Raw genomic sequence first — 22,516 nt, 5'->3', positions numbered from 1 at the left:
TTATTGCTTTTTATACTACATCAAAGTAAAACATACAAAAGTAAATGCAGTGTCTGCCACATTATCTATTAGCTTTTAGATAAACTCATACTTTCATCTAGAATTCTGGAAATTCCAATATTTAAACTAAATACATTTTGGGTTTAGAGGGGGGGGGGGGGGAATCCACATTCTCAAACAATTGTTTTTAATAGCACAATTATTGGCTCCGCTTTCTTTTAACTTATAATAAATGAAGTAAAATAAGTGCAGTGAGGGGGATGGTAAAAAAATCTCCAGGTGAGCTGAAAGGCAAGAGAGAACCCAGAACGTCCAGATTGTTCTCTCTGCTTGATTAAACTTTATGAAATTGTCTGTTGGCAAAAGTGGTCACAACAGTGATGCCAATAATTGTGGCTGGCCCTGTATAAACAGCTTAAAGAAAACTTTGAAAAAAAAAAAAAAAATAGAGTGACGTACATTGCCAAAGTATTTGTCCAGCAGCTCTACATAGCGGTGAATAATCTCCAGGGCTAAAAGCTCATTCTCCTCATGCTCCACGCCCAAACAGAAATATAAGCTTGCATACCTACGAAGAGAACAAAGGCATTTGTCAGGTGCTGATGGACAAACGCATATTACACAACACAAAGCTTCACTATCAGAGAGAAACTCTAATGATCCATCTACTAAAACCCCTCCACTAATTTGAGCTGCTTGAGCAGACATGTGAGAGAGTGACTCGCCTCTTATAAACAATCTTCAGGTCTTTCCACTGAAGGAAGTTGCAGGTGCGCGGTTGCCTTGCTAAGACCATGGTTGTCATCTCCCTTATGATCTTCTTCTTCTCGCGCTCTGATATAGCCGTGTACCACTTCTGCAGACGCAGGCGCCCTTGGCGACTGAAGAGCAGCAGGAAACGCATCTGACAACACAGACAGTCAGCGGGGGGGAGGGGGGGATGTTATGTCTGAATCACCAAAAGTGAAACCTAATAAAGCCATGATAAGTTATTCATTCACTGTAATCAGTAGACAAGAGGAATGCTTTAACATGTTTCATTTATATATATATATATATATATATATATATTTATACATATATAAAAAAAAAACTCTCAAAATTACACATAATAGTTGTACCAATTCTCTTTATGCAGTGGACACATTTCACTGTATTAACAGGAGAGTTTCCTCGGCACGAATGAGAACATTTGGCAAAGGCTGCTCTTAAATCTTCTAAAAAGCCATTAAAACAATGAAAAATAAATGTGCATTTAAAGAAGAAATCTTTAGTTTTAACTATGCTTTATACCAAATAGAAGGTCAATTAGTTAAACCCTCAAGATGTACTTCACCTCACACCTTTGATATGTATAAAAACATGAGATATGCATGTGACTGTGTGTATGCATGTGTAATTTTATTTTTTCTTTGCTAAATTATTTTCTTTTTCCTCCCAATTTTTTGACTAACCTCTGGATTTAACCGTCTTTATAAATTTGCATACTTGACTACGTAACATCTATCAACTGTGAGACCATCTTGTTGCATAGAAAAATTTGCTTAACTCTGTTTTTTTTTTTTGCAAGCCATGCTTTTACACCTGAAACGGTACATATTTACACATTTGGGAAATGTATGTTTTCAATAAAGAAACTTGAACCCATTTGTGTTTTAATAAAGGCACTGAACAGGCACCGTGACAGAAGCAAACCAAGCCAAGCTCCTGCACTGGGTCCCAAGCCCAGCCTTCAAAAAGGAGCCAACATCTCACATATATTACAGGTGTCATCCGTATTTACATTTATTAAAAATAAATAGGAAAATGACAATTATGAAAGTATTTTTAAAGATCTTCAGAAATGTACAAATTGTACCTTTTCTGAGGAATGTATTGGAGATGACTTATTAATGAATTCTGCTGTTTGTGCAGATTTATACATCACTAAATGTCCTTACGTCCATTCGCGGGTGTAAGGTCATGATTTGAGGCTTTTCTGGCTCTAAATTGAAACATGTTTTCTGAACACGACTCCCAGACAAATTGAGTCGTCAGACAAATAACCTTGGCAATTTATTAATAGCAACTTACGTAAGGGACGCTGCAACTAGGCATCATAACTGATGGTTTCGACTGTAATGATTTCTTGAGAAAAATATTTAGAGCCAACACATAATTTTAACAAATTTGTCGTTCTCAGCTTCATGAATGTTTCAGTAAAAGTGACAGTTGTGTAGAGAAGCCCCCTGGCTGCAGTCAGCGGGGGTTAGAGTTGAGTTTTCTGTGGGCTCCTTGTAACGTCAGCTGTCAATCTGAGTAATAATTTTAATGATGAATAATTTAATGACGCAAGAATAAAGAAACCATGAAACTATGACAGTGTCAGCCTGATTTATGTATATAAATCTTTGTTTTTTGCACTTTGTTTTTTCTGGCATGCAATAAAAGTTTAGAGAGAAACAAAATTGAAATGAGCTGATAGATTAGCTTAATAAATCATTAGTGGAATATATAATAAATAATATGAAGTCAACATTTTGAGAGTCAATCAAAACACATAAATTAATTTAACTGTTTACTTAATGGTAGACAAAGAAATTTAGGGTTGATAATCAACAATATGCAAACAAATAACCAAGCATTCAAAACAGATATTATTGATGCCCTTGTGGCTTGACTGTAGATGGGGTCCAAATCTGTATAGAGCCCCATGAAAAAAAAAAAAAAAATAAATAAAAAACTTAACCTTGTTCTTAATACCCTTTCCACCCCACAAAGCAACACATGCAGACAATAGAGAAAAGAGAAAAAAGAACAATGACAGAATTCAAAAGGACCTCAAAAAGCGGACATACAAGTATTTCCAGTATTTGAAACTTGTCAGGAAATGAAATTAATAAAACAGAAGGAAAATTAGCAGCATTTTTTTCTTAATGTACAACCGCATAGTTTAACATTAAGCAGGAAAAACTACAGGTTTCGTGAGTGTCCCTGTTCACAGCAGGCAAATTAATATGTAAAGCATTAAACTGCCAATAAGGGCAGGACACCTACAGAAAAGCGACGAAACCTGTTTTAAGGAATCCACCGGTGGGAGCAAACTAACACCTTTCTTTTCACCGTTCTCAAAATTGGACTGAAACTCGTAAATTTGCCTCAATATAAGCAAATAGCGTAAATTATTTGGAAGCCCGACAAAACAAACCAGCTACGGTGTTCGAGGAAGTGACTAGGCAGCGCTCCAGTGTTAGCCACCTGTTGTCAGGTGAGACAGGTGAATAGCCCAGCGGGCTGCGGCCACTTTACAGCTACAGCCATGCGCACAAACTAGCTTTTAAAGTACTTACCATTTTTGACGCTGGGCCAAGAGACACGAACGCTATCAAAAACAAGAAAATATGCACTTTAGCCCTCACAAAGGGTCAGACGGCCAGGCTGAAAACATATCTACCCTCCGCGAAGTGCAACCAGTGAGAAAAATCCAGTTTAACCCCGCCCTGCTGGCCTCCGTAGGAACGGCGCGTCATCACAACTTACAAGCATCTGGATTGGTCACTGTCAGGCCTGTGTTACAGGGATCAGCGCACCCAGGAGCTCGCTGCGTGAAATGTAAATGAATGAACTGATAAAAGTTTAGCAAATGACTGTCAGCTGGTCCGCTTCGATGCTGTTGCAACTGATGATCGGTAGGGAGCAGCATATTGCTCCTGCGTCCGTTTCATGTGATGCCAATCCGTCCCAGTGGTTGAGAAAGAAACAGGGGAACTGGTTGGTCCATTGCACTGGGAGCTGTTGTCCACTTCATATCATGTCTATTTACCGAAACGCCATCTGGTTTTTGAACGGGATCCAACAATACACAAGGTTAGTAGCTACAATATCACTTTGATGCTGATCTGAGATCTGGATATTAAAAAAAAAAAAGATGCTTTGTCACTAATGGACTGGGTGTTGGTTCAAATTATAACGTTTTGTTTGGGTATTTAGATGTGTTTTGTGTCATAGCTTGTTCTGTAGTTGTAATTGTTGCCTGACACGGTCAAATCAAAGGTCTGATCACTGTGTGGCACAAATCACAACACAAACTGGTCTTTATGTTCAATCACAATGGATCTATTGACAGCTGGTGTGTCTTGAGGATGACACATCTCTACTGAAGCTAAAACGGCGTCAATCTTGGAGAAGGTTGTTTATGAACAAATGCAGCCATATCTTGATTCCCATTTTCAAAAGTTACCATCTGGTTTTAAAATCCAACCACAGCACAGAAAGAGTCTGTAAAAGTTTTTAAATTAGTTGTTATATTAGCTGTAGGGTTTGGTAATGCTGATGTCACAGTGATTTTAGATCTGACTTCTGTTTTTGAAACTGTTTATTTTACCTTTCTTCTATCCTGTCATACTTACATATTTCAGATCATTAAATACGTTTAAGTTCAAGACCTAGATATTAGATTTCATTTATCTAGGACAGAAAAAGCTATCAAAACCAATCTGACACTATGTGAAAATAGTACCCCATGTTTAATAGTAAATAATTCATCCAGGGCCATGAACTTAATTTTTTTAAATAAAAAAATATACCTCTTTTGAGTTTCTTTTTTTTTTTTATTTCGGACTGAATTATTGTAACATTTTCTTTACTTAATTCATGTAGATTTATAAAACTCCTCATATCCTACTGGATTTCTTTATAATTTGTCAGTCAAGCGATTCTGTGCAGCTGGGCTTCTTTTCAGCTGTGCTGAGAGCTCTACAGCTGAATACATGATTGAATCTTTCACCTTTATTTCATTGTAATCAATATTCCTCTCACACAATAGCTGACTAGTATGTTTATTTAATTTATTATTTTTTTTTTTCAGGAAGGGATACGCAGCCGCTTCCAAAGACTTTGAGACGAAGGATCTTGACGTTTCTGTAGTGGGGCGATCTTTCTTGATCACTGGAGCAAACAGTGGTATTGGCAAAGCAACAGCCATGGCTATAGCCAAGAAAGGTATCAGCTAAAGAGTTGCACTCTGTGTCACACTATAGTCATATGGTCATGTTTGTGCACTCTCATCGGGATCTAAGCTGTAAAAATGTATTTTATTGCCCAGGAGGAACAGTCCACATGGTGTGCAGGAACAAAGACAGAGCAGAAGAAGCCAGGACAGAGATTGTTTCTGAGTTTGGGAACGCGGTGAGTGACTAAAATTTGAACATCAAATTGCCAAAATTAAAGATGAATTCTATAACTAGGGGGGGAACTCACTCTGGTTGTTGTAGGAGGTGTACATCCATGTCGTTGACATGTCCCAGACACGCAAAGTGTGGGAGTTTGCTGAGGCCTTCAAGAAAGAGCATCCGTCGCTGAATGTCTTGGTAGGCATCAGTCGTCATCTTTATTCTTAGCCACATACAGAATAATGGCAAATCTTTTCTTGTTTTACAATTTAAAAGTTTTGCTTTGTGTGTTTGATGTGATGGTTTTTACATAACGTGGTAGATAAACAATGCAGGCTGTATGATTCACAAGAGAGAGCTGAATGCAGAGGGCCTGGAGATGAACTTTGCCACCAACACCATGGGTGAGCGCTGATTCCAGCAGTCGGAGCGTGATTTCCTGCAGCACTTCACTGTTCCTGCTAACTTTACTTCCGTTACTTTAGGGGTGTATATTCTCACTCAGTCTCTCATACCACTTCTGCAGAAGAGCCGGGACCCACGAGTGGTACGACTTCATGCATAAATACTCACAAACAGAGGCTTCATCTGGGTCATGTGGACTACATAATGCCACTTTTGTCTGTGCTTTAGTGGCCGTTGTCTAACCACACTGCTGTTGCTGTTCGCTCTCTCGGCGGTTAGATCACCGTGTCCTCAGGGGGCATGCTGGTCCAGAGTCTCAGAGCTGATGATCTGCAGTCAGAGAAGGGCCACTTTGATGGCGTCATGGTATATGCACAAAACAAGGTAAGACAGGGATATTATTTATATATAACAAAGAGGGTATTCACAGCTGTTGAACTTTTCCACATTACAGTTAATGGCCTCTATTTTATTGTGATTTTATGTGACAAGCTAACACTGAGTATCACAAGGAAGGGAAAATGCAGATTTCCTTGTGGTGGTGGTGTTGTTTTGGCTGTGTCCATGAATATATTCCTGGACTTTGGGCTTTTCAAACACATTAAAATGTTCTGTGATCTGTACAAGTGCACCGTTGCTATCAAAGTATGTTTCAGGTTGTTGCTTCGAGTTCCCAGACTCAAGTCCTTTCCGGCATCTAACATATTTCCTTCCAGTATTTAGCTGTTTTCATCCATCGTCTTTTCAGCTCTGACTAGCTCCCCTATACCTGGTGAATAAAATGATTTAGATGTGTTTTGTGTCATAGGATGATGACACAAATGATGAAGCCCGAAGCTCTCTTAGCTTTCTGCTACACATTCCACATGTCAGTCAAAAGATGTAATTTTTTGACCAGGGCAGCTTCCTCCTAATGATTATTTTGTCCCTTACAGATCCATGGCTAACTGTGACTTCGTAAGACATTATCAAATAAATAAGAAAAAAAAAAAACAAAGCTTTCCTTCTTTCACTTTTCCATAAGAGCCTCTAGGCTGCTTCTGTGAGTTAAGTCTTCATTGCCTACACTGTAAGTTTAGGAGGGAGGATAGCTATTAATTTGTACATTTACAGTTTAGCTGAACTCCTTTGATTTGCCAATGATTTTTATGACGGACATGTCTGATGTGTTCCTAAGGCGTCCTGGTGGAAGCTTTTGTCGACTGTTCCTCTTCAGAGAAAAACACTAAAAGTTATACTGAGAATATATTAGGCACAGGTGGACCATGTAAGTGACAGTAGTTGGTTGCAGATTTTATTTAAGGGTGTCAAAAGAAATGGGAGCTAAATATTAATGCACAACACATTTTTTAGATTACTATTTGTAAAGAATAAGTAAAATAAACGATGCATTTTCTTTCCACCTCACAATTATGCAGAATTTTGTGTTTTATCACATAAAAATCCAACAAATAGTCTGCTAGAAAAATGCGAACCACCTTTAGGTGTTTAATACTTTTTTCACGGCGGTTGTATTTTTGCTAAGGTTATACTAGAGAAATTTGAAGGAACGTGACAATGTGCTGTTTCTTTTTAGAGACAGCAGGTGGTGCTAACAGAACACTGGGCCAAAGCCAACCCTGTCATTCACTTTTCTGTCATGCATCCGGGCTGGGTTGACACACCAGGTACAGTCTCAATAGGGTGGACAAATATCTGAAAAGGGGTTTTTTTTTTTTTTTTTTTGATGGATCATACACATTTAACAAAGTGTACGATTCATTAGGTGATGTCGTTAAAAGCAGAATATGTGCAGAAATGGTTTTTTTTTTCTTTTGTTTCCAGCTGTTTCTGCAGCAATGCCTCAGTTCCATCAGATGATGGGGGACAGGTTGCGCAGTGTGGACCAAGGAGCTGACACGGTTGTGTGGTTAGCTCTGTCCAGAGCTGCTGCTAGAAAACGCAGCGGCCGGTTTTTCCAAGGTGAGAACAACAAAGTAAGGTAGTCTTTGTCAAATTAGAAAAACAGGTCAGTTTTTACTTCAGCTCTCTTCGACGAGCTCAGACGCCATTCGCCATCGAGTCCTCTGACTGGCAGTTTTTGTTTCAGATCGTAAGCCCGTTCCCATGCACCTGCCCCTGGCTTGGACTCACAGCTCTGCTGAAGAGATTCACAGTTTCATAACTCAGCTGGAGACTCTGGCCAGAGCTGTTCAGTCACGACATGATGCGGATCTCAGAGGCCAGACGGACGCTTCCGTACCTCAGTTTGTCTGACTTGTGTTATGAAATGCGTTGGTGACTCAGAAAGTAAAATTGTCGCAGATTGAAAGAACAACGTATTACATTTATGTTTTAAATGTTGCAGTAAAATATTGCTCTAGGTTTTCCCCTGAAATAAAATCGAACTCTGGTCACCTCACTACAGAGTGGTGTATAATGTTGAATTAGGTAGGCATTCATATCATTAAAACGTATACCCATGACTTGAAGTAATGTCCTAATACAGTTTCTGTTGACAAAATATGGGACAGCAGCCGACCAACTAGCAACTTGTTTTAGGAAACTGAAGACACCCCTCAGGGCACTGGTTGAACTTTTTTCGATTAAAACTCAGTTTAAGCATGACTCTGCTTGACTTTATGACAATGTTTATATTTTTCTGAACTGAGAAAAACTACAAGAAGAGCAAAATACATCAAAATCATGTTAATACTTTCACATTGTAGACAAAAATCAAAACACTTTAATTCCCAATTTCCCTAAGAACCGGACAAAAAAAACCTAAAAGTTACCGAACAGTTTCCCCTTGAAAAACTTCCCTACTGCCCCCAACTATGATGCTGATAACAGGAAGCATATTTTATATAGTTTGAGCAGGACTGCGCTTCATTTCTCTCTTCAAAATTCAGAACATTTGCCGCATTTTGATTGGTCGGGACGGCGGCAGGAGAAAGAGTGGTGTGGCACTGGGTTCCATTCATCCAGAAACCATTTATATTGGAAACTTTTCAGGTAAATATGTTTAGTTTTGTAGCAACAGAATTGCTGTTTAAATATAGATACTACAAAGAGTGATAACTGGGACTTGTTTCATATATTCCAAGGTGGAATAAAAATAAAAATTTAAGAGACATACGATAACTGATCAGAAAAGGGTTCATTTAAAGAGGAAAATCAAATACACTGAATGCTACAGCCATCAGATGACGGTAAAAAGGAGTAGGCTGCTTAATTTTACTCAAATTAATTTGGCAACTGCTTACTGAATTTCATTATTTCCACACTTCAGTTGTTAATTTTAAAGTCACTTCTGTTATCAAATGCATAAACGGAAAAAAATAATTATATGTCCAAAATACCTAAATTATTTCTAAGTTCAAGAGTAAAACAGCATTTTATATCTGAATAGAGCCTAATATAGAAGATGAGCAAAGCAATTCCATAACAAAGAATCCTAATTTTTATTTTGTAACAATCCACTTCTGCTGTTTTTAATAATTTTATTAGCTTTATACAGTACTGAAACACAAAAAAAATAATAATGTGGTGCATTCACATTTTCCCACGGGATTCTTTGCAAGTTATGAACTCTACCAGGGTAAAACAGTGAAAATCTTGAAGCTGGATCCATCCATGTAAAAACTCAGTGGGAATAGGAAGACCGAGCCCGATTTCAAGAGTCATCTAGAACATCTGATGGATTTTCTTTTTTTGTCTATTCCAAGTTTTTACGTCCCATGTACGAGGGTTTATTGTGGTTTTTTTTGTTTGTTTTTTTTTTTTTTTTGCACAAGTTGATGAATCAGGGTTCCAGTCGATGTCTGTAAAAAGAAACTTACAGTCCATACGCAACAACAGTCCACAGAAAACATTCCAATCTTTACTCCCCAGCATTCATCTCCTACGCCACGTAGGTGTACACTTTGCGATCCTCTGGCGTCCGTGCCAAGTATTCTCTTTCTATCAGTCCTTCAATGCGCTTTTTGATTACCACAGGACTGGGAAGGAACCGTGCTCGGAGCTGCTGGGTCACCTGAAGACGCAAAGAGGCAAAAATGTTTGGCTCAAGATTAAAGACTGCTCATTAAAATTGTATTTTTAATGACATTGTGGAGATGCTGAATAGTAAAGGTCATTGATAAGATAGAAGCAGGAGTTTTATTAGATTAGCCAGGCTAATCTCTGACTGTTTTGAGCTACAGTAAGACAAGGACTCCTCTCTCTTTGTCCTCACGATGTACTGATGAAGGTCAAATAATGAGTGCTCCACCTTCAAAGAACCCTACATCACAAGTATTATTACATAGCATTTCAAATGGAACAACAATACCGGTGGCTTCCAGGTCAAAAGAGGAAAAAATAAAAAATCTGTGTGGCCCTCACCTCTGCTACCAGGACGTTGTGCTGCATCTTCTTCCTCGACTTCATGATGCGGACGATGGCTGCCTCGATCTCATGCTTCCTGTCGTCGTCGACTTTCTGTCGTGTCTCCTTTCTTTCAGGATCCGATTCTCCTTGTTTGGCAGCAACTAGTAAGGTAGGTGCCAGGTAAAGACAAAAGGTTAACAGAAGAAACTAAAAAAAAAAACGGTAACTCAAAAAGAAATGGAAAAATGCCAACCCCATTTACAATTTGTTAAACAGATCTTGTGTAAGAAATCAAACAACTTTTGGAGTGTTTATATTCTGAGCTAAATGGGGAAGGAAGACTATAAAAATAGGTTAAAATGGGAAACAAAATGGCATAAATGAGGAACTTGTGCAAATTGTATCAGCAAGAACCCAGTTCACAAAAAAGAAAAGGAAAACAAAAATAGACATGCAGCCATTCAACCCACCTGTCTGGATTTTGACTCTGTGCAGCTTGGAGGTAAACTGATCATTGACTGTAAACACATGGCCATTTTCAATCTCTTTAGACTTTGGCTCTTTTGTTAGAACTCTTTGTGTAGGTTTTCCACAGGCTAATGACTGCAACGCCCGCACCAGCTCTCTCTCTGGGATGTCTGTCTCCTGCTGGATCTCCTGCAGAAGAGGACAAAGGTGACGATTAATAATTAAGAAAAGACGTGTGGACTAAAGCTTTGTCCTATTCAGGAACACGTAGATTTCGATGAGATTGCAAACATTCATTCATGTCAAAATTGTTAATATCTAACAGATCCAAACACAGAAATAGGCTTTTGTGTATGTAGCAGGAAGTTAATCAACCATTATAGTTGAAGACTTGAAAGCAGAGAGAGAGGCAGATAACTATTTGGCCTTTGTAATTATTGTATTACCAGATTACATTGTTTATATATAAGCAGTGATCAGAACACAAAAGTAGAGACAGAAAGAAAAAAAACCCGGCAATTCAGTGAAACGTGCACTAAAAATATTTTCATGCTCACAACTAGTGAATGCTGGCCTCTGTTGGATAAAATTGAAGAGCAATTATTGTTCACATCCATAACAAGGTCAAACGGCTTTGACAGAAAGTGAAAGAAAACAATGGGCTGTCATTTGTTGTGCACAGCACAAAGCACAAAGATAAGCCAGGGAGCACATCTTGACCCCGACTCGCTCCTGTAAAACGAAGCTCTTCTCTATCCGAGACAGGTGGTCATAATGTTATGCCTAATTTGTGTCTAGAAACAGAAAAGATGGAGCGCAGCATTCTCACCTCAAAAGTGCACTTTTCCCTGTTGTTGAAGAGCATGAGGATGGTCATCTGGAAGGTGGAGACCTGCAAGATGTGCTTTCGGGTGTTAGAACCTGTTACCTGTGCTCCACCGACACCAACCTCCGAACCATCCTCCTGCAGAGGAAACAGGAAAAGATGACAACTGAAATAAAAACATGAATCTAAATCCAGGATCCACGACTCGACTCTTAAAATTGCTTAGGATTTCAATAGTTGGACCAAAGCTGGTACCTTTTTGATAGCTCCATAAAAGGTTGCATTTAGATCTGCTCCACCCATGTGATGTTGTAGTGTGAGCTGCCTTCCACTGTGCTTAGCAAGGTAAAACCTGGTCGATACAGGCAGGCAATGTTCTCATTAGAAGCTGCGCAGTAATACCATTCTCACCTTGCTGAATATCTTACCTTCTGAAGACTTCATATGCATCTCTAGGAGCAGGAGGGATGGTGCACTTGGGTGTTGCAGACTGTGTAGGCCAGTAACCCGTGGTAAGGACCCTTACTGTTAGGTCTACACCACTTAAAGAAGCCTGAAATTGATGCATAAAACCTCTCAGATTCCTTAACAATGATCTTTAGGTGTATTTATTTCATCTTGGATTCATATTTTTATTTATTTTTTTAATGTAATAAAATGAGAACCACATAGCCTAGTGACCGTGCAAGAATTTCCCACACTGGTTTTGAATAAAAACGCATTCTTTTAAGTGTGGGCGTTGTGTTTTTAATGTCTTACCGATATGCTCTGGATGTATTGCCTGAACTCATCCATAGTACTGTTTGAGATGCTCATGTCTCTGAACATTCCTTCCAGTTTAGAGGTGAACTGACAGCCACATTCTGTCTGCAAGGGAGAGACGGGGAGAACAATGAGCTACGACTGCAAACAAACATGTAGAGGAAATAAAATAAAAAAAGGTGGAGGTGGATTTGATGTAGAGCATGAATATGATCCTAAAAGATACAGATACAAGTGCACATTAGCATATTAGAAAATGATCGAAAAGTTCATTTTGATAAATCAATTCAAAAAGGTTTAAAACCTACGCAATAATCATAAAACAGAGCGATACGTTTTAAGAGTCCTTTGTTTTAATTCTGATTATTATGGCTTAGAGCGAATAAAAAAAAGAACATTCTGTTTCTCTGGTTATCGAAATATTCCCAGCCATTACAAATATGGATTTTTAACATAACATGACATAATATTGGCTTATCAAATACAAAAAAGTAAAGATGGCTAACTCAACCACAAATACGACAAATGTTTATTACAAGCTTACGTTTAGGAAAACCTTCCTCCTGAGTGTTTGTCATTTTTTGATATACGAGCATCATTAATGAGAATTTCCTTGAGTCGTTAGCCATAGTCATCAAAATTACAAAACAAAAAACAACGAAATACCTGAAATGTATCACCTCGAGTTTCTAATTTCTGAATGGAATTACTAAAATAAACCAGGTTTACTGAGCATGACCTGTACACCTCACAGATCTTTCACCTTCAGCTTAGAGATCATGTTCTTCTCCGAGTCATCTGAGACACTCTTGTTGCTGAGAAGCCGACGGCCCAGATGCTGCTTGTAGTATCTTTCAAAAACGTCCTTCTCCTGCATAAACCTGAACAACACCATGGCCTTGTCGAGAATAGACTCCACCTCCTGTTCTGTCAGCTGATCAAAATAAAGATCAAACAAAATGTAAATACTGGCATAACTCAGAAAAAAAAACAAAAAAACAAAAATGAGTTTTTATTGTAAAGTCACATACCCCTTTTACTCCCTTCTTGAGCTTATCGTCTATGAACAGTGACAGGTACTCTGGTGAGCGCGAGTTGAGGTTAAGAAAATACTCAAAGTCTCCAGCGATGGTTTGCTTAAAGAGTCTGTCACTGCTGAAAGACTCGAGGAGGAAATGATCAAATCGCGTTTTCAAGTCTAGCAGACCCTGTGGAGAAAGCGATAAACACAAAATGACATCTCTAATACAGCGTGTTTCTCTTATAATGTTGAGGTGAAGTCTTTAAATTTCTAAGTAGTTTTTGTGACACAGTTCTGTCAGCGTACCTGAATGTAATCAACAGGGTTCTTGCCCTCTCCCTCTTCCGACACCAGAGCTTTGCCCTGTTCCCTCAGGTACGAGCTCATGCACTCGCACATTGTTTTCAGGCCATTTGGTACTCGACTGAATAGCTTGTACATGCAAGCCAGATCTGAGAGCGAAACATGAAGCAAAAAAATTACAATAATTAAACAAAGGATATCAAGAATTCAATCAAAACAAAACCGACAAAACAACTTATTTACCTTCCGTCTTTCCATTCTTGAGCATGTGCACCAAGCCAGAATTCTCCATCTCCACAATAGTTTTCATATGTTTTGAAATAAGCTCCCTCTCCACTACCTTAACGATTGGCTCTTCGGTTGACTTGTCTAAGCAGTGCATAACTCGCTCAATCTCTTCATTGATCCTCGCCTCGACCTTCTTTATGTAGACGCTGGCACTGTTTTCTGCCAGGAACTTTTGGCTCTCCATCTGAAAAGTTTAAAAATTAATGGGGCTGTTTTACTGCAGACACGTCAAGCGAGTGCACAAAGGCACCAAGAGCAAACTCACCTGGAAGAATTCAGCTGACATGTCTAAGAAGGGGCATTCAAAGTCCTCCTCGTACACAGATCTGCCGTCCAGGCCGAGAATCATCAGCATCTGGCAGGCGTTTCTGATGGCGCCCCTGCAGATGATGGCAGGAAGGAAACAAACAAAAACCTCGAGTTACATCAGACTTGCTGATTCATTCGAGACACCTGGCTGTGCGTCCGGTGAAGGAACACAGGAGCTTACCTGTCTACGACTTCCCCCTTTCTTTCCCGCGCAATCATGTCCAGCAGCGTCTGTCGTAGGTGGTCCCGAATGCAGCCGTAGCGTACCACCTGGTCCCTGAATATGATTAGGCCGAGGTTGTATACATTCTCCACGTTGTTTTGCTGAACATAAACCCTATCCTAAAAGAGAGTTAGAAAACAAAGAGAGACAATGACTTTGCTCAATTTTAATGTGTCGTTTTAGCTTGTATTGTAGCACATATTCCCCACTGTATTCTTTTAAAAATAAATTATTGGAGCTCAATGAACCCTAGCGTTGTCATCTCAGAATATGACAATTGATAAAAGAAAAGAAAACAGAGTCCTCGTCAGTCAGTAGCTCATAGATTCCCGTATATCAGGCACTATTCATCTATCGCCTTTCTTCTTCTTCTATCTTTGAGGCAGGGTTAATCTGGTCCAACCAGACCACATGACCTTTAATGTTTAGTCCCAAAACATTCAGCTCATTTATTTTGCTTGTGGAAAGTCTGATTATTTTATTATGCAAGCTTGAGTGTTGTTTTCTTCCCCTTAACCTAGTATGTGAGGAATCTTAGAGAATGAGTAGGATTTTGTACTGATGTATTTTTTTAATGCTTTTATATTTTAGTTAACACTTTGTGTGTGTGTGTGTGTGTGTGTGTGTGTGTGTGTGTGTGTGTGTGTGTGTATGAGATGCAAGGAAGTTCTGGTGTTTTAGTCAGCTGCAGCACTTACTTTTTCATAATCTTTGCACCAAAACAAACAAAATAAATGCAAACAAAATTGCCTAAAATGACCTAAATTACCTAAAATACAAATATACTGCTGTGTACACATGAATGTGTAACATTTTCTGTAGTTCAGGGTTTATTTGATCAGAAACAAGTATATGAATGTTCCAAATCTTTAATAGCTTAAAGAAGCAATTAATGAAATATTATTATTTTCTTTAGTTTACCTTTGAGAGACTGTTAAGCAAGTAGCGTTTTGATCTTTAATCTTGAAACCTGTTATGTTTCAGCACTGGCTAAACTCCAATTACAGTTTGCCATATTGTAAAGCAAGACCAGAGGAACTACCTGTCTTAATACAACTGAAATGAGTCATTATCATTTTCCTGTTTGAGTTCCTGATGAGCGGATGTCTTTTTGGTTTTGAAGAAACTGAAAATTGCAGCAGGGAAAAATGTTGGAGGAAGTTTATTAAGCAAGCCTAATGCTTCGTGTTCTTTGTTGACATCTAGTTGGAAATCTACTTTACTTCCTTGACTGCCAACTTTAAGTGTTAATCACTTGTTAAAAATGAAATGACAGCATGATACAAACTGTCACATGCAGCTACCAGCAATGTTTCAGCCAGTACAATTATCTCAACATGAGACTCAAAATGTAATCCTCAACAGTATTTCTGATAAATGCTTTGTTTAGTCTAGAGAATAACAGAACATTATTCATTCTTCTATAACATTTTTTCTTCTGGATGAAGAATATTTTTTCCCAGTAGATTTTCCCTTCAAAGAAACCAAAAGCATGTTAATAGTTAGACTATCAATTTGAATTGACCTGCACAATGTATCAAATTGCAATCATCGTAATATCCACGTGAACAACAAGAGGCTGCTTCAATGCAATATTTGGTAGAAAACTATATTTCATTTGTCATTTATTTACTCTCTGCACATTGATTTTTTTTTATATTTTATTAGAACGGACTATAAATGCGTATATTTGAAGTATATTTTTAAGTGTATGAGATAGTTATCCCACCATGAGGACACTGTTTATTGGTGAAGAGGAAAAAATAGGGCTAATCGTAACCAACTGGTCTTTGAAACATTTACCAAGGTTTACAAGATGCTTTGAATCAGACTCTTGGCACTGTGAAAAAATCCACATGATCTCAGGTCATAAGCTGCAGATTACCATCATATCACTAATATTTAAGCTGCATTTCAATTTCATGTGAAAATTAGACTGTATGTAATCCGAGAAGGAAAATCATGTATACGTAATATTTAAGCTCAAGTATTGGTAAGACATACATTTGGTGAAAGACAAACAAGTAGTTTCAATTTATCTTTTGACATCAACAGAGAAATAAAAGCAAAAGTGAGTTGGTTTTACAAAACAGATCAAAGACGCACGGTCTAAATAAAGAAACAAAACATTTACTCAGATAAATAAACTTATAATGTGGGAAAAATGTCTTTTCTGCCAAAGGAACAAGTACATCGCCATCAATAATAAGAAATTATTTACTTAAAACAAGTCTGAATATTATGGCTGTGTAATAATATCGATTTTGTGATATATATCGATATTTTCCTTCCTAGAAAAAAATCGATATTCATCCGCAAGTATCGTAACATCCATGTCACCTTGCTCACTCACTGCTTGCTTCGCCGGGAGAGTGACTAGGTCACCAGGTTTAGTGATTCCTTCAGATGTTAAGTGTCAAGGTTAAAAAGGTATCAAACTATTCAGAGCAGGGTACTTGGTGGACTGTATTTACTTTACAAATGCATGTAAGCTACAGTTTGTACTGTTTCAATTAAAAGGAACATCACCACTTCTTTAATTCATTTTGTCCAGCTGTCGACTTTAAGTCTGTGTCCATGTCCAACCAGAGCCAGGTTGGTGCTTTTAATCAGTTTTCTGTTAAATTAATTCAATCCAACTCTATAACAGTCTCAAAATGTCACCAAAAACACACTGTCCCTCTAAAATCTTTCAGAAAATCGCAAAAGTATATTGAATTGTATCGTTTGCTGAATATCGCAATATATATCGTATCGTGAGCAGAATATCGTGTATCGTGAGATTATTGTAGCACTACAGCCCTACTGTATGTCTTATTGAAAAGTTACTTGTAAGTTAGTTTTGTCTTATTTTAAGAATACCAATATATTTGCCCAAGAAACCTGACCAAAAATACATGGTAAGAGCTTAGTTGTCAGGCTTCAGACAATAAATACCAAACTTTATGATTTTAATGAGTGTTTTACATAGCAGTTTTGGTTTCATTGATAATCTCTTACATAGGAGTTTTTTAAGGAAACCAAGACTGATCACAGTGAGTCTGGTCTTAAACAATCCTCTAAACAAGTCAATCAAGGTGTGTATCGTTTCCTTGAAGATGATGTAATCTTTCAGAGAATTGATTTATGTTTATCTTCAGGCAGGTTTGGAATTATGAGCAAGAAATTATTTTTGATATCAAGTTAAACAACAGTCGGCCCGCTGCCAGTCAAAAACCCAGAAAAGTGTGAAGCAAAAGGACCCCAGTAGAGCGCTGTGATCTCCATACTGACTGGGCTATTGTTTTAGCCTACACTTGAGCTAATCTCAAGGGATCAATCACTCGAGCACAACCACACACAGACACATTTTGTTCTCGCTGTTGGCAAAGGTAATGTAAATGGTCTTGCCAGTTTTCCGATTAAACAAGCATGCAAACAAAGCCTCATTGTTTTAGTCCACAAATAATTTCAGAACAGAGTTCCTACCATGTACATGAGGATGTCTCTGATCATAACCATGGCAGTTTGATGGTCATTCCAAGCCTGGTTCAGTGTTTGCAGAAAGTTATTGTTTAAGGAGTTTAGAACATCTTCCCGTACCTAAAAACAACACAAACAACCAAACCAAGTCACGTCAAGCCAATTTATCTATGGTGGGACCAGTGCAGATTACATTTTTAGAATCTTGATGACTTTGTTGAAGAGAAAAGCAGCATCTTACTTTGTTGATGAGGTGCTCTGTGACCACTTCCCTTAGGCCTGTGTAGAGCTTCTCGCCGTGCTTGTGGAGCACCATGGTGTAGGCGTTCCTGTAAAGCTCCTCAAAGCTCAGCCCGCTGTTGTTCTTCCTCTGAATCTCCTGGATGGCATTTTTCAGAAGGTCCCAGATGTTATTTACATACTTCTCATCCATCGTCATCTGCGGGACACAAAAAATAATGAAAAGTTGTGGTTTGGAAACGTCAACTGATCTATATTGGTAATCGTATGAGCTTAGCAAGATGAGAGTTTATTCTTTCAATACAATTTCAAAAGATGAAACAATTTTCAAATACGTTACATTAAACATATGTCCTAGTGTTGCTTTAGATGTATTGTAATTACATGCACTTCCTTGTCTAATTGTCTTCTCTAAGTCAAGTTGGTGTAATTAAATGAGCAATTATTCTTATACAGAACGCCAGTGTACACTTCAACTGTAACTGTTGTCTCCTGTTTTTTGTCTCCTTTTCTCATCCATTTCAAGGTGCATTTCTGTGCAAAGCAAGAAATCCTTTCATGCCAGAAGCATGTCAACTATTCCTGCAGTATTATATAAAAAAAATATAAGTATGCCCCATTGAGTTAAACTTAGCTATGACACCTTATTCTTCATGTTACACTACAAAGCAAAGTCCTAGCATGTAGATCAAAACTGACATCTTATGCTGAGTTGTTTTGTTTCGTATTGACAGAAATTCATACAAACAAACAAACTGATTTGGTATGCAGAGACCGGCTTAATTAGCCCAGATGGTGCAGAGGTAGAACAGACCTCACTAAGAAGTGATAGTTCCTAACACCATCCTGGGTTCAATTCCTGACCTCAGGAGCTTATCTTCCCCCTTTTCCTTTTTGCCCATTCCCTGTTTGATCATTGTCAAGGCCACTGGTACTACAAAAAAAATCTTTATAACACATAAACAACAACAACAAGGATATAGAAAATAACTTATCCCTTGATTTTTAAGGAATAATAAAATATAATTTCTGCAAACTGTTTCTCTGCTTGTTTCTAGGGAGACTACTTTATAATCTAAAAGAGTAATATAATATTCTCAACAATGAAGCATAACTTTTGGGTAAAATTAGGTCACATACAATAAACAAACATTTATCACTGAAAGGGTGGATCACTCAGAGATTATTTGCTGAACACGTTGAAAAATCCAGAAACAATTTATGTGATTTTAGATCCCAACTTTTTTTATTTATTTTAAAGGTTTCAATGGAAATTGGGGGACATAAATTATCCCAGAAATACAACCTTTCAAACGAAATCCCTGTATCAACTTTTAGGCTCCATACAGGGACAGGGACCGGGACCATGCATCATTGAAAATTTGTTTTAAGACTCGTTCAGATTAAATCGTTTATTTTGACATACGTTCATTTTTTATCTACACAGTTCTAATTTTTATCTCAACCTCAGAACTTAGGTTAGACAGGCACATTCATGTTTCATTCTCAATAAAGAACCACTAGGTCTCAAATGAATTCACTCACATGAGTTAAACACTTATGCACACAGTCCTCGGAAGCGTGAGCGGTTATTATAACGTAATGATACTGGTTGACAGACTGACAGAAACTTGGCAAACGTCATGCCAGCTAACAGGCCTGCTACTAACGAGCTTATATTTGAAGTTTCCTCACACATGCTAGCATTAGCTCGTGACAAATAAACGGTAATATTTTCAAACCGATAACGAAAATAATGCTCCTGAACCAAAATAATTAAAGCCTCTGTGCCTCAGATGATTTGTTCAGGCAGTTGTAGTTTCCCCCTGACAATGACGTCTATTTTTTCGTTTGAGATGCTAGTTAGCTGGCAGCTACAAACACAGAGATCTTTCATTTCCAACGCCCTAGTTTTAAAAGCAGTGTCCGTCTAATAATACTCACAGGAAAGGCTCGTATCCTCATCTTGGTGTCCTTCTTGGTGCCGCCTTTGAGGTTGGACATGATTACTTAAAGCGACTTCGTTACTAAGTTGACTTAAAGACTACATGAAAGGCAGCTGCTAGTCTGCTTTCTGCACCCGGACAGAAAAAAGGACGCTTAATGGCCTCCCTTATGGGAATGCGGTCAGTATCTGCGTTCGTTACACTATTGTCAGTCGCTTTCCTCAGAATGTTTCGGCTAATGTTTTAGCTTGTATGCGGTGATGGCGGCCGAAGTGAATAGTCTTCTCCACTGCGCAATCCGGAAATCTCGCGAGAGTTGTAGAGTCACAACAACGACAGGTGCGTGCCACAGGTTGACTAGTAGTTTGAACGACTCCAGCTCCCACTTAGTTTCTGAGGTTTATTCTTGTAAGTATTTAACCTTTTCCTGGTTTACAGTAAAACTCAATTTATTCAGAAGTAGTGTGACCATAGAAATGCTCCATTTTGTCGTTTTAACGTATTCTGCTGGATATAAATCATTATTTTTATTTGGCTATAAGCTACAAGTAGCTACTTAACATCGAGTTTTTTTAGTCTTTATTTATAAAATCATTCAGATCCATCAAGATGCTTCAGACTCAATTAACCAAGTACATGTTAAAAACAAACAGACTATTAAAACAAAGTATTGACTATGAAACTATGGAAGGAAATGACTGACAGAAGTAACGTGTATGTTCAAATTCATTAATACACTCATGGCAAGTATGTTGCTATCACAACACATTCTGTTGCAGTCCATAAGATAGTTGAAAATAGGCTAATACATACCCATTCTCCGACAAGCCATTATTTAAATCCCTGACTCTACCATTAGTAACTCTTTCTCTGACTTTCATGTTTCTCAAATGAAGCTTGGTTTTACTTTAACTAGCTAGTAAGCATCAAAAGTCACATAGAGTTTACTTTTCTACTTTAAGTGGAAAAGCTAAGTCAATATACTGCATGCAAAGTGTATTGACTTTGTAAAAACCATGAAAGGAAATTCCTGAAAAGAATAGCCACTTATATCAACACATGCAAATTAAACACATTTGCACTTTCTGACAGTGCAGCACACTCACTGAAGTAGATAGCATAATATAAATGAAAGATTTAACAAGATGCTGTTCGCCAAAAAATAATTTAATCTAATTTCATCTTTATTATGGAAGGCCACCATATTGAATTTTGAATTTGGTGAGAACACTTGACTCTCCAATCTGTAATGTAAGCTTCTGAGGACTATTTTTTTTGTTTGTTTTTTCATCAGCATATTTGTGAAATTATACCACAGGATTAAACATATTTTTTCCATTGAGCAATAAATAAGATTTTCTTTCCATTTTTTCGGTTTGCATTTATCATCTACCACAAGAAACTAAGAAGTCAGAGTCTTGTTGTTTGATACTGTTTCAAAAAGCTTTTCAAGATGGTGGTACCTGGAAAACCTGGTATTCACAGGTCATACTTGGTTAAGAACCCCTGGTCTAAATAATTCAGTGGGCACTGTCTGCACAGGACTGTTTGCAGGACAATCCACCATGTTTGAAATTCGTCCTAAATATACTTTTTACTCTCAATACTTTCAGACCAACACAGTTATCCCAACTCTTGAAAACAATACAAATGCTTTTATATTCACATTTTTTAAGCCTATCTGCCATTGTTTTTTAGTTCCTCTGCTGCACTCTAGTGTCCAGTAGTTCCAGCCTCATGTCTGTATTTTTATCTAATGTCAAGCAGAAAATCGCTTTTTCACAGATCTGCTTGGCTGAAATCTTCTGCTCACGGCCAGCTGAGACTGCTGCCTTTCATTCTCCGCATATGTGGAGGTGACCCCGTGAGAGACCAATGAATAATAAAATTGAAACATACTGTATATCTAAAGCCTTTAGTAACGCGATGTCGACAGCAGCCTTTCAAGGTTATCAAACGTATTTGCATAAAACCACAATTTAAACTCTAGTTGTTAGGTAAATTACACAACTAGACAAATATAGGGATCTTTTGTCATAATAAAAACGACGTCTGTATATGAAATTTAGTGGTGCAGTTTATGCCACAGTGATATCTTCAACATTTTGGACTTATGTTGTGACTATAAACAGAACTCTTGCTCACCCATTCGACTGCCAAAAGAATCATAATATCAAGTTGCTTGTTTATTTGTGTTGTGTTGAACAGCACCTAACACACTACAAGTTCCTCCCATTCCACAGAGTACTGTGTAAGATGTTTGTCCACCGATTGCAGCCCTCTGCAAATCATAGATAAACTCCAAATGCTGCTGTTGACATTCAGACAGCCTACATTCAGACAGATAAGCATTGTGGCCGAAGAAATGAAAACCCAGCTAAGTTTGCTTAACATAGTCAGAAATCAAATGCAATATTTTTTTTTTGCAGCACAAAGAGCAATCCTCAAGACGTACATGAAAAATGTGTTTGTAAAAAAAAAAGTGTATTTTTCATCCTGTGTCATATCTTAAATCTCCAGCAGGTGGTGTGTGCTGTACTGAGAGGTTAATACAATTACATCTAATGCAGTCAAGCTTCTCTCCAAGTGCAAGCACATGACACGTTTTCCATCAGCAGGGTAAGCCCAAAAGATAAAAGTATAAAGTTGCACATCTGAAAGGAGAGACACATTGATTTTTTATCTCTCTTTTTTTTTTTTTTTTTTTTTTTTTTTGCGGGTTTTTAGGGGGGAAATTTTAAAAGCGTTTCTTTTTTTTCTGTT

At 37.9% G+C, this 22,516-nt stretch overlaps 3 protein-coding genes and 1 long non-coding RNA gene across 6 annotated transcripts in view; 2 read left to right on the top strand and 2 right to left on the bottom strand.

Moving 5' to 3' along the window:
• Positions 1–3,482, bottom strand: part of ap1s3b (adaptor related protein complex 1 subunit sigma 3b) — an 8,024-nt gene extending 4,542 nt beyond the window's left edge. Inside the window, exons 1-3 of one of the 2 annotated variants that reach the window (XM_015056461.1) lie at positions 3,330–3,482; positions 726–904; positions 460–568 (exon numbers count right to left, since the gene is read on the bottom strand). In XM_015056461.1, the coding sequence (XP_014911947.1) occupies positions 460–568; positions 726–904; positions 3,330–3,332 (291 nt within the window). In that variant the 5' untranslated portion in view covers positions 3,333–3,482. The remainder of the gene's footprint in view (positions 1–459; positions 569–725; positions 905–3,329) is intronic. The other variant, XM_015056462.1, reaches the window with a different exon arrangement.
• A 48-nt stretch (positions 3,483–3,530) lies between these two features.
• On the top strand, positions 3,531–7,961 carry LOC106962202 (dehydrogenase/reductase SDR family member 12-like). 2 transcript variants are annotated; one of them, XM_015056453.1, is made up of 10 exons: positions 3,531–3,846; positions 4,847–4,980; positions 5,084–5,166; positions 5,253–5,348; positions 5,473–5,554; positions 5,636–5,697; positions 5,835–5,939; positions 7,132–7,222; positions 7,380–7,517; positions 7,645–7,961. In XM_015056453.1, the coding sequence occupies exons 1-10, from the start codon at positions 3,623–3,625 to the stop codon at positions 7,809–7,811; spliced, it is 1,182 nt and encodes a 393-aa protein (XP_014911939.1). In that variant the 5' UTR covers positions 3,531–3,622; the 3' UTR covers positions 7,812–7,961. The 2 variants fall into 2 exon arrangements, with proteins under 2 accessions (XP_014911939.1, XP_014911940.1); XM_015056454.1 differs by lacking the exons at positions 5,473–5,554; positions 5,636–5,697.
• A 1,062-nt stretch (positions 7,962–9,023) lies between these two features.
• Positions 9,024–20,023, bottom strand: LOC106962199 (cullin-3-like). The gene is made up of 16 exons (XM_015056450.1): positions 19,752–20,023; positions 17,809–18,006; positions 17,574–17,687; positions 14,064–14,224; positions 13,839–13,953; positions 13,529–13,757; positions 13,289–13,434; positions 12,993–13,169; positions 12,725–12,895; positions 11,959–12,066; positions 11,628–11,752; positions 11,455–11,551; positions 11,203–11,337; positions 10,376–10,562; positions 9,921–10,066; positions 9,024–9,570 (listed from the first exon to the last, which is right to left on the bottom strand). Exons 1-16 carry the CDS (start codon positions 19,809–19,811, stop codon positions 9,439–9,441), a joined length of 2,301 nt encoding a protein of 766 aa, XP_014911936.1. The 5' UTR covers positions 19,812–20,023; the 3' UTR covers positions 9,024–9,438.
• Positions 20,024–20,080: 57 nt separating this feature from the next.
• The window catches only part of LOC106962207 (uncharacterized), a 6,000-nt gene continuing 3,564 nt past the window's right edge, over positions 20,081–22,516 (top strand). Inside the window, exons 1-2 of the long non-coding RNA XR_001427924.1 lie at positions 20,081–20,161; positions 22,274–22,372. This is a non-coding gene — a long non-coding RNA (uncharacterized LOC106962207). The remainder of the gene's footprint in view (positions 20,162–22,273; positions 22,373–22,516) is intronic.

This window comes from Poecilia latipinna, unplaced genomic scaffold (genome assembly GCF_001443285.1).
Source record: "Poecilia latipinna isolate Pla-1442-1.1 unplaced genomic scaffold, P_latipinna-1.0 Scaffold1385, whole genome shotgun sequence".
Taxonomy (NCBI): domain Eukaryota; kingdom Metazoa; phylum Chordata; class Actinopteri; order Cyprinodontiformes; family Poeciliidae; genus Poecilia; species Poecilia latipinna.
This window is presented reverse-complemented; position numbering and strand designations above follow the sequence as displayed.